General features: G+C 32.8%; 1 protein-coding gene across 2 annotated transcripts in view; it reads right to left on the bottom strand.

Annotated features, from left to right (window-relative positions):
- DPY19L2 (dpy-19 like 2) overlaps nucleotides 1-12,236 on the bottom strand; it is an 89,293-nt gene that overhangs the window by 34,618 nt on the left and 42,439 nt on the right. For both annotated transcript variants that reach the window (XM_007446124.1, XM_007446123.1), the window contains exons 10-13: nucleotides 10,074-10,151; nucleotides 9,129-9,215; nucleotides 4,862-4,921; nucleotides 1,185-1,265 (exon numbers count right to left, since the gene is read on the bottom strand). In XM_007446124.1, the coding sequence (XP_007446186.1) occupies nucleotides 1,185-1,265; nucleotides 4,862-4,921; nucleotides 9,129-9,215; nucleotides 10,074-10,151 (306 nt within the window). The remainder of the gene's footprint in view (nucleotides 1-1,184; nucleotides 1,266-4,861; nucleotides 4,922-9,128; nucleotides 9,216-10,073; nucleotides 10,152-12,236) is intronic.

Below are 12,236 nucleotides of genomic sequence, written 5' to 3'. Positions count from 1 at the left end.
AATAAATTTACCATAAAATGTATACCCCCTACAGAATAAAAATTTAAGAACAACAAATAAACCTAATAAACCACTCTGCAGATCTAACAATAAATGGCAAATAAATCCTTACATTTTGAAATTTTATTTAACATGAACATGTATGCAGTCTCAATTCTCCTGGATAGTGACAGCATTTGACATTTTAAAAGAGTAACTATCTATAATCCCTTGTTAAAGTTGAAGCAATTTCAGCATTAGACAGAGTCCTAATTGCAGAGTACTACATAAGGTAAATTTCAGAGTAGATTATTGTATGATACACTCATCTATCCTCATACCCAAACAGAAAGTGCTGAAAAATCAAAAGTTAAAATCATATATTGTTTTCTATTCCCAAAACAAACTAGTAAATAGGAACTTTTGCTTTGAAAAGGGCCATTACTTGAGGTATTAGCCTTAAAACAGACAGAAACAACATGCATGAGGGATGTTGTCCATATATTTTCCAGAAGTTGAAAAGACAGAGAATTTTTATCATTCTCTTTATACAAGAAAATCTTTAAAAATATCAAATCACATCTTAATTTTAGTCTATAATTATAAATAAAATTATATTGAGATCTTGAGTTCTATATTGCAAAGCTGAGTACAGACTCTTCATATGTTAACATTTACAATGAATTAATAACTTATTAAACAAACTATTTGTATTTTAACCAAAATATAAACAACTACTTAACATATTTTTTTCCTAGAAGGCTAAGTCACTATTCATTGATATACTTTCTTCTTAGTGGGTTGAAAAGATCTGCAGGGTTAGTACTGACTCTGCCAATAACTAGTTTGGGACCTTGAAGAAGGCACTTAACCTCTATAAAATGAAGAGGTTTCATTTAAAAATAGATGGTTTCTGGGCTTCCCTGGTGGCCCAGTGGTTGGGAGTCCGCCTGCCGATGCAGGGGGCGCGGGTTCGTGCCCCGGTCCGGGAAGGTCCCACATGCCACGGAGCAGCTGGGCCCGTAAGCCATGGCCGCTGGGCCTGCGGGTCCGGAGCCTGTGCTCCGCAACGGGAGAGGCCGCAGCGGTGAGAGGCCCGCGTACCTCAAAAAAACAAACAAACAAACAAAAAACAGATGGTTTCAAAGTCTTCATCCAATTAAATATGTATATAAATTCCAATGTTTTAACTAGAAAGTACTTACATGGTCTGAAACACCTAAAATTTTAGATGTCAGAAATTTCAGAATGATTGTCCCACAAAACCAAGCACTTCCTTGAATTATCTAGAAAATAAACAAAATAGATAGAAGTCAGAAGACCAAAAGGCCCTTCCTCCTGGAAATTAAACCTCCTATTAATAAGTCTTGAGTAAAAGGGAAACACAAACTCAAAAAAAATTTTTTTTAAATATGGTAATGAAAACTACATATTAGAAACTAAGGGACGCATGTAAAGCAATGATCAGAAGAAAATTCATGGCCTCATAAACTTTTATCAATAAAAATGAGAGTAAAGGAAATAAATGAAAGGCTGGACTCAAATATCTAGATAAAGAACAACAAAATAAACAAAAACACATGAAAGGAAATATTCAAGAGAAGAATAGTCTATTATATTTAGACCTATGTGCATCCATTTTGTTGTCCTTTACTTCTTCTGGATGTTCTAACATTCCTTCTCTCATCATTTACTTCCTGTTTCAAGGACTTCTATTAATCATTATTTAAGGGTTGCTCTTCTAGCAACAAATTCTTAGTTTTCCTTCATCTGAGAATATGTTTTACTTTCCCCTTCATTCCTAAAAGACACTTTCACTGGATATATAACTTGTGGTTGACAATTCTTTCCAGCACTTGACAAATGTGCCACCTCCTTCTGCCTCCCATAGTTTCAGATGAGAAGTCTGCTGTAAATTCGAATCAGTTTTGCCCTAAAGGTAATGCATCATTTCCCTCTGTCTGCTTTCAAAACTTTTTCTTTGCCTTTCATTTACAGAAGTTGAATTATGATGTGTCTTGGCATGGATTTTGTTGGCTTTATCCTACTTGGGATTAACTCAGTTTCTTGACTCTGTAGAGTTACATCTTTTACCAAATTTGGAAAGTTCTCAGCCATTACTTCTTTTTTTTTTTTTAACATCTTTATTGGAGTATAATTGCTTTACAGTGGTGTGTTAGTTTATGCTTTATAACAAAGTGAATCAGTTATACATATACATATGTCCCCATATCCCTTCCCCCTCATGTCTCCCTCCCTCCCACCCTCCCTATCCCACCCCTCTAGGTGGTCACAAAGCACCAAGCTGATCTCCCTGTGCTATGTGGCTGCTTCCCACTAGCTATCTATTTTACGCCATTACTTCTTCAAATACTTTTTCAGCCCCACTCTCTTTTTCCTCTCCTGTGGAACTTCCACAATACAAACAGTAAATCTTCTGTTATTGTCCCACACTTCTCTAAGCCTCTATCATTTTTTTCCAGTTACTTTTCCTCTGTTGTTTAGATTGGGTAATTTCTATTCTTCTATCTTCAAGTACACTGATTGCTTTCTTTGTTATATTCATTCTTCTATGAAGCTCATTCACTGAGTTTTTTTATTTCAGTTACAGTATTTTTCAAGTTATTTAAAAAAAAAAATTCCCAAGTTATTCCTTTTTTTAAAAAAAAAATTCCATTTCTTTGGTGATATTTTGTTTGCTCCTAGAGTACTTATAATTGCTCACTGAAGTATTTTTATGATGACTGCTTTAAAATTCTTGCCAAATAATCCCAACATCTTACTCATCTGAGTGTTAACATCTCTTTATTGCCTTTTCTCATTCAAGTTGTAATTTTGCTTATCCTTATTAGATGATAAATGCTTTTACACATTTTTTTTTAAAAAATTTAAATTTCAAAAATATTAGATTTATTCAGATACTATGTATTTTTTTCTCCCTAATATATATGGCATATTTACAAAAATATGTTTTTTGTTTGTTGCCAAAGAACAGAAATGCAATTAACTTTTGAATATTAAGCTTATACCTAGCCATGTTATTGAATTTTTATAATTTCTTATAATTATTTTGTTTTATATGTAAATAATGATATAATAAATTTTGATTTTTCTTTCCATTTCTTTTCTAATCCTGTTATTTACTTTCTTGCTTTTACATGTTTGAACCTTTAATAAAATGTGAAAAAACATATTTATCTTGATCTTCATAAATGGAATACTCCAAATATCTCTCCTGCAAAACCAATGACTGCTGAAGAATTTTATTGGGTTAAGTAAATTCCCTGATATTTCTTCTGTGCTAAGAGTTTTTATCATAAATGGGTGTTTAATTTTATGAAATTTATTTTCTGCATCTAATGAGATGATCATAAAGTATTTTTCTCCTTTAATTTGCTAGTGTGACAATTTACATTTATAAATTTTCCAGAAACATCTTTGCATTCCTGGGATGAAGCCAATTTGAGAAGAATGGATTATCCCTTTTTCCTACAAAAACAGGTGTTTTTGTAAGAAAAAGTGTTATTTCACAAAATAGCTTTGCTATTTCTTTTTGACGGTCTTCCAGAAAAAAGACATAAAAAGCCAGAATGTTTTCTGTGCTGTTCAGATGACTACCATGACTAATTTCTCCCTTTTGCAAGCGATTGATGGTATTAATTATATCAGTTTTAAAACATAAATATAAGCTGAACATTCATTATATCTTAACTGTTCTCTCCTTAGATTTTTGTTTCTTTGAAATTCTTGACTTGAAAGCTTTTTATTCTTTGCAGTCTAAAATTGAAAATATTTAAGACAATAAATTTTCCTCTGAACACAACTTTGGCAGAATTCCCTAAACATCCACAGATACTGCTCTATTTGTTGTCATTTTTCAGTAATTTGTAATTAAAATTTTGACTTCCTTTTGAGTTAAATTATTAAATAAAAATCTTTAAATTTTCTGTTGATTTCTTGGTTTAATCTTTAAAAAAACAAGCTGTGCCAATTTTTCTGATGAAAAAAAGTCAAATATTAGAAGGGTCATATCATTCAATAACAAGTGTATTTTCACCATAGGGGATGGGAGAATGCTTCCAGCAATAAGAAACTGGCAACTCATTCCATTTTGTTTGTTTATATTCTGAGTGGCTATCTACCCTCTTATCATTTCCACTTTTACCATACCAATATATAATATGTAATCACAGAGTTCTTTAATATGGTAGATTTTATTTTTTAGTAGGAGTACATTAAAGATCTAGAGAAAAAGAATGTCATCTGTCTGATATTATGAGAATTAGTCATTGCAGTGCCTACTTAATAAGGTACTTATTTTACTTTGTAACATAACATACAAATATAGAGATAACATGGGCCATCCATTTGTACATTTGCAAAGAAGTCAAACAAAGATCAGGTAGTGGCTGAGTTGAAATAAAAAGAAACTGGGAGATTGTATGGAAAATGTTAAATGGACAAAAATAATAAGAGTCTAAAGTTGGAAGCCAAAGGAAAGATAGATGATGGATAAATGTAGAAAACAGAAAAAGGGAAAGTGGGGACAGAACTATGGACTGAGTTATTTTGAAGAGAAGGTTAGTAAATCTAAAGAAAGAAACTCAAAGCAAATAGAAAAAAAAAATTAAAAGCAAGGTAGTAGGGTATAGCAGAAGGAAAAGTAAAGAAGAAAGGCCTGAGGGTAGTGCTGAAATAAATGAACTAACTTCTTGAAAATGACTTGTAGATATTGCTAAGGAGTGTTTCCCACCTTATGTAAGTAGCTATTTATAATATTTACTAAGTATAAATCATTCATTTTTAAAGCATATTATCTGTATTCAGTTTATAGAAATATAAAAGGATTTGAAGAAATTGTGCTAAAAATGTTGAAACTTACCCAAAAGTGGAGTTCAGATGCACCCAATCTTTGAATTTTATTTCTCCTTAGAATTATCACCTAAAATGCATATGACATAAAATAACACAATTAAATTAAATTAACTTTTTTAAGATTACATTTCAAAAATTACACAGCCACCCCCTTCCATCTTGGCTATCACCAGACATTTTCCTTCTTAACTGTTGATTTTTCTGAATTTGGACATGGAAAATTTACTTGGGGTGAAAGCCAAATGCTTTGTGTACCAGAAAGTTGACCCTAGAATCAAGTTAATTCCTTACTGAGTTACTTGGGACGTTTTATGCAGGGCAGTTCCTCTGAGGAGATAGATGGTGTGTGAAAGGTATGTCCATGCAAGCATACATGTAAGTTACCCAGAAAAATTAGTGGTCTAAATTAACATGAAAATCCTTCCTCTCCAAACTCCCAAATATTTTAAAATGTTTAAAAAAATATATATCTAACTAAATTTATAAGAAAGAAAAGGAACTTTCCAGGTGCCAGAGAAAAGAAAGTGATTTTTAAAAAGTAAAACATTAATTAGGAGAGTTTTTAAGGAGTTGGCAGTTTTTAAGGAGGTCTGCAGAACAGGGTTACACCTATGGGCTTGTATTAAAAGGGAGGGCAGCAGAAGACTTGGGACTATGAAAGGTAAGAAACTGGAATTAAGACTCATGCATACAGCTGGGGTCCTCAAAAACTATACCCTTGGTGCTATCGACTGAATGTTTACATCTCTCCACTGATCCTGTGTTGAAACCCTAAGCTCCAATGTGACATATTTAGAGGTGGAACCCTTTGTGAGGTAATTAGATCATGAGGGTGGGAACCTCATAAATGGGATTAGTGCCTTTCTAAGGACAGACATGAGAGAGATGATTGCTCTCTCCATCATGTGAGGATACAATGAAGATATCTGTCTGCAAATCAAGAAGATTTTAGTTCTCATCAAGAACTAAATCAGCTGACACCTTGATCTCAGACTTCCCAGAATCTAGAACTGTAAGAAATAGATTTCCATGTAAGCCACCCATTCTGGTATTCTTGTTATAGCAGCTTGAACTGACAAAGACATGCAGGGACTAGGAATACTCCTCCTACTATCTCTACAAGTTGGTAAGGTATTTGTTTATTCCTAAGTTTGTGTTGGAAAAACAAAAAGCTCCAATGAGAAACAAATCTTAGGCCTGTGGATTACTAAGAATTGGAGGAGAATTTTGCATCATCTAATTGGCCCAAGATGAGCCAGGATTCCTGAAGTTCCAACAATAGTAAAATATAAATGTACCAGATTACACAATGCAAAATTGTTTGTAAATGCAAAATACAAGAAATAAACAAAATGTCCAGACTTAGGAGAATGGTTGAATTATCTATGGAATATGCAGAAGGGAATACTTACTATGAAATTACAAGAAAGAATGAAGATCTCCGTGAACTGATATGGAGTGATATCTAGGAAAGGTTGCTAAGTGATACCCAGAATAGGTTGATAAATCAAAATGCAAAAGACTATAGTATGCTACCTTTCATGTAAGTAGGAGGGGGTATAATAAAATATACATGTAATATTTATTAGTGCAAAAAAGAAAAAAAAACAACTAAATGGGTAAACCAGAAAAATTGAGAAGGAAAATGTAAAATTTTCTCTGTTCACAGATAGCATGATCTTATATGTAGAAAACATTAAAGATTCTACATACACACACACACATAAACTGTTAGAATAAACAAGTTCTGCAAAGTAGCAGGATACAAACTCAACAAAGAAACTATGTTGCATTTCTATACACTAACAATGAACTACCTAAAAAGGAAATTAAGAAAACAATCCCACTTACAATAGTCTCAAAAAGAATAAAATATTAAGAATAAACATAACCAAAGAGGTGAAAGACTTACACACTGAATACATTGCTGAAAGAAATTAAAGAAGACACAAATGAAGAGATAGTATTTGTCTTTCTCTGTCTGACTTATGTCACATAATTATGCCCTCAAGGTCTATCCATTCTGTCACAGATGGTAGGAAAACCTTTAGCTACCATTTCCAGGGCCCTTCATTTGTGTGAGCCAGACTGACATCTAATATTATATTCCTTTCATCTGAAGGACCTCCTTTAACATAAAGGTCATAAAGTCTTTATTTTGCCTTCATTTTTGAAAGACATGTTTGCTGGATATAGAATTATAGATAGTATTTTTAAATATTTTAAAGATGCTTCTTGACTATTTTGTTGCTTGTACTTTTTTCTTATGAAAAATCTGCTGACATCCTTACTCTTTGTTCTTCTGTATTTAACATGTCTTAATTCTGTTGCTACTCCCAAGATTTTCTCTTTATTGCTGATCTTAAACAATTTGATAATATGCTTACTCTAGCTCTATGTTTTTTGTATTTGAGATTCACTGATATTCTTCATCTCTGAGATTATAATTTTCATCAAATTTGGAAAATTTTTGGTCATTATTTCTTCAAATATTTTTCTACTTCCTCCCAACTCCCCCCATTTAGAAATGTACTTTACTTTTCCTATATGAAATGTGAACTGTAAAGGAGGGATTGGAATATCATCATTTTGCAATCCCTACTGAATTAATGGATCTGGTACTAAACGCTGATCATAAAAAGAGAGCCACCAGATAAATATGTGCCTCCTGACTGAAGAACAATACTATATACTTGCCAAAGGAATTAAATCTGAACATGTCCAGGTTTTAGACCCAAGTATTAATATAAATACAGAAGACAAAAGAAGATGTAAAGCGGCACCATGAGGACTCGGGAGCAAAATCTAGACCACAGAACCCTTCACATGTTCAGTGACCCAGATAAAAAGAAATATCCAGGGGAAAAAAACAGGGAGACATATTGGAAACCTATAGATAATAATAGAAACTTAAGTGATGAAACTATAAAGAAAAGCCTGGAGTGATCACCATAGTCAAGATAGTCACTACTGTTTTAGAGCAGCTCAAGGGAGTTATGATTGAGGCAGGTTACACGGAAGGCTTCTAGAATGGTTAGAAAAGTTCTGGTTTTGACTTGATGGTAGTTTAAGGATGTTTGCCAAGTAACAGTCCATTAATCAGTACTTATCAGTACTAGTCAGAACTAAGTACATAAAACATTGGTTTTATGAGGTTTTCTACATCTGTGCTATGTTTTAGAATAAAAAATGTTTTCATAGAAAGATGTTGATGAACACACTATTACAAGTCATCTACTCTGTAATACTGAAAAAGTTTGACAAAATGTTGAAAAGAAAGGGCCTATGCCTTTTGGGAGAGAGAAGAGGAGAAATTACTTACTGGGAGGCAAAAAAAAAAAAAAAAAAAAAGGTATGGGGAGAAAAAGTGTTAAAAACCTAAATCTCAAAAGATTCAATCAACGCACCATGCATGGAAAAGTGCTATATTTTGTTATTTTTGTAGTAAGTTATCATTTCTGGTCATTGTGCAAAGAGAACATTCTAGGAACATTCCAGTGGAGAACATTCCAGGTTCTGGCTTATGAATAATGGAAGTGTGACTATAAGGTAATAAAACTGATTTACTGAACCACCATTCCAAATACAACTCTAAATGAGTGTTATTCCATGGAAGTAAGTCACATGAAGAAACTATACCCTTGTTGTAATTATGTTGCCACTGCTCAAAACAGTTTGGAACTCCTCTTTATAAACTATCTTTAGAGATTATTTCCTTATGCGTACAAGAAAATAGGTCTTATTACTTTGCTGTCACACTATATTTTGATCAAGATCTGTATTACCCAGCCCAATCACCCACCTTATTCACAAGACTTTGGTCATTTCCAAAAATCAAATCCACCCTTAAAAGACAAAGATTTGCCACCACTGAGGACATTTAAAAGAATGTGCCACAGTCTGTGAAGGCAATTCAGAGGAGTTCCAAAAACGTTTTGGGCAATGGCAGTGTCACTGCAGTAAGTATTTAGCCTACTGAAGTGACTTAGAAGGAAATAACTAATTTTTATCACAAATTATGGCATATTTTAAAAAGTAAGTCTTATTACCTTATTATTAAAAAAAATTTTACTTGGGCATTGCCTTAAAAAGGTAAACTTTGCTTATATTATTTTGCAAGGATTAGATAGACAAAAAACATTATCTGGGAAAAATTTTTCATGTGGGCAGTAATCCAGAAAGGGCCTTATTTATTCTCCTTAACCTATATTAAATGGGTAAACTTGCTATTTGACAGGTTAAAAAAAATCTTCACAAGCTTAACAAACACTTACCAATGTCATCAATAGAGACGAAGAATAATAAGAAGATAAATACACTGGATTTCCAAACATCAACACAAAACAAAGGAGAACCGAAACCTGAAAATTGAAGAAAATAAATACATTTTATAGTTATTAGATAGATAGCATAATGCATACTTTGTCTACAGGGATATACTCATTTCCAATACAAACTTTATTTGCATAAAAAAGATTAATAAATAGATCCTGACCAAGCGATAACAGAATTTCAACACACTGATAGGTTCTAAGTATTTTCAACACCATAAATACTATATAGCAGAATTTAATTTTTTTCCCCCTATTTTCAACTTGGTACAAAGAAAACAGGAAAAATCTTATTGTTTCTATTAACTCAATAATGGAGGGATATAATAAGAAAGACTTACTTATAACTATTAGTTTTCTAATCTGATTTTTGTTGAACTACTTGAGGATTTCCCTCACTAAGGAAGCTTTATTTTATGCTCTTACCTAAAAGATCTTTATTTTTTATTTTCTTAAGGGATATGTGTTTGGAAACTAATATAAAAAAACAATAATGCAAAAACAAATTTCAGAGTGTCATATTCATGCAAAGTGTTAAAAATCTCAGGTTTCAGGGAGAAAAGGCAGTTACAAAAGTAGTGACAATAATAATAAAAAAACAAAATTTTTGTTAAAGTTTCAGAGAATACAAAACATCTACAGTCTAGTTGAAAGTATAGGTGCTATAATATGGCATTCAGTTATCCTTCTAAATATTAGCAACATCATATGTATTAAATACTACTTGAGAGGAGGTATATAAAACAGTCAGTTCTATTTTATAAACCCTGAGATCTTATTTTAATATGTGACTTATAAATATTAAAAATGTTACCAGGTGTACAGCAGAAACTAATAAAACATTGTAAAGCAATTATACTCCAATAAAGATATTCAAAAAACTGTTACCATGTTCATATAGATGATCTTCTGAAATTTTTTTGTCTCAACGTACCCCACAACATACATGGGAAATAATGAGGCTATCTGAAATAAAAATATAAAAAAAGCAGAATTAAAAAAATGTAGAAAAGCATTTCACTATTCATAAGCAAAGTAAATATAAGAGGAGAGTTATATTTCCAATAATGATTGTCAAAGTTATGTGAACCAACCTTCTCACTGAGAACTAGAATAGCTCGAAAAAATAATAAAAGTACCTGTATGAAAGCCACAGCTTACTAATACAGCAAAAAAAGAATTAGGAAGCTAAGACCAGAGAAAAGGTGGAAATCTACAGAGATGAGCATGACATTTTGGGTCACTTTTCTTCTTCAGCCAATTCTAACAGAAGCAGATGCCTGCCAGCTGAGAGCAGTTGAGAGATTTCCACACACTTAGCAGTCAGGTAACCCCAAGAATGAGATCTCTGCTAAGTCCCCAAGCTTTGGTTTGGGACTTCAAAGGGTTATACTATAAGAGAGAACCAGAAATCAAAGCAGTGCTCCAAAATACTGAAGCCCACCTTTGAATTATCTCATTCTCTGATTGCATTAGGGAGATCAAAGATTGTTAGTTAGTCCCTGTATTTGCCTGCTGGAAACAAATTTAATTTTCTCTGGAAGAAGTTAATATCTTAGTCTCAAATTAACTGTACAATTGTTCATGTACAATGTCTAATACCACATCAAAACTAATCAGATATAGGAGGAGATAAGACATTATCACTAAGACAACAGAAACAGATCTATGAAGAATCTCAATCTAGTTCAGGGGTCAGCAAACTTTTTATGTAAAAAGCCAGATAATAAATATGTTAAGACTTGCAGGCCACGTACAGTCTCAATTGTATACTCTTCTTCTTCTACTATAAAAATGTAAAAACTACTCTTAGCTCACAAACCATGCAAAAACATGTCTGGCATCATCAGACATAGACTTTATGTTTGACATATGCACGGAAATAACAGATAAGATTGAAAATTCCAGGAGGGTACTGAAAACCATTAAAAAAAGAACCGAATAAAAAATATACAACTAAATATTACAATAATCAATAATAAGAAGTCAAAAATGGGTTTAAGCAGGTTGAACACAGCCAAACAAAGAAGTGATAAATTGGAAGACTGGTCAGAAGAAAGTATAAAATGACAAAGGGATGAACAACATATGAAAGAACATAAGAGATGTAGAGCATACAGTATAAAGGTCATACTTTACATCTCAGAAATGGCTGAGGGAATTAAGTAAAATCTATACCTAAAGACATTATACCTGAGAAGTCCCCAGAATCTATAGAAAAAGAATCAAGCACTGACTCATAAAGTATTAGTAGCCCCCAGCAAGGGATAAATTAAAACAAACAAAACCCAACCACACATAGGCATGTCATAGTAAAAACTGCTTATAACCAAAGGCAAAGAGAAAACTCTTATAAAGGGTCTGAGACTAACTGACTTTAAGACTTACTACAAAGCTGCAGTAATCAAGACAGCATGGTACTGGAGAAAAAAATAGACAAATTGATCAAAGGAATAAAATAGAGGGTCTAGAAACAGATCCACACAATTATAGGCAACTGAGCTTTGACAACGGCACAAAATGGAGAAATGACAGTCTTTTCAACAAATAGTGCTGGAAGACTTGGACACGCACGCATTAAAAAAAAATAAATCTAGACTTAGATCTTACACCTTGCAAAAAACTGACTCAAGTGTGTCTTAGAGCTAAATGTAGAACACAGACTAAAAAACTTCTAATATATAATATAGGAGAAAATCAAGGTGATCTTATTTGAGGATGAGTTTTTAGCTATGACATCAAAAGCATGATCCATGAAAGAAAAAAACTGATAAACTGAACTTCATTAAAATTAAAAACCCCAGCTCCACAAAAGACACTATTAAGAAAACTAAAGACAAGCCAGGGACTGTGAGAAAATCTTTGCATAACCCATATCTGATAAAGGTTTGGTATGTAAAATGTACTAAGAACTCTTAAAACTCATAAGTAGGAAAACAAATAACCCAATTTAAAAATGGTCAGAAAGAGCAACCACTGCGTCAAAAAGGGTGGTGCAGTGGTTGAGAGTCCGCCTGCCGATGCAGGGGACACGGGTTCGTGCCCCAGTCC

Source organism: Lipotes vexillifer, unplaced genomic scaffold (genome assembly GCF_000442215.2).
Source record: "Lipotes vexillifer unplaced genomic scaffold, Lipotes_vexillifer_v1.1 scaffold822, whole genome shotgun sequence".
Classification (NCBI taxonomy): domain Eukaryota; kingdom Metazoa; phylum Chordata; class Mammalia; order Artiodactyla; family Lipotidae; genus Lipotes; species Lipotes vexillifer.
The sequence above is the reverse complement of the archived record's forward strand: the minus strand, read 5'-3'. Positions and strand labels throughout refer to the sequence as shown.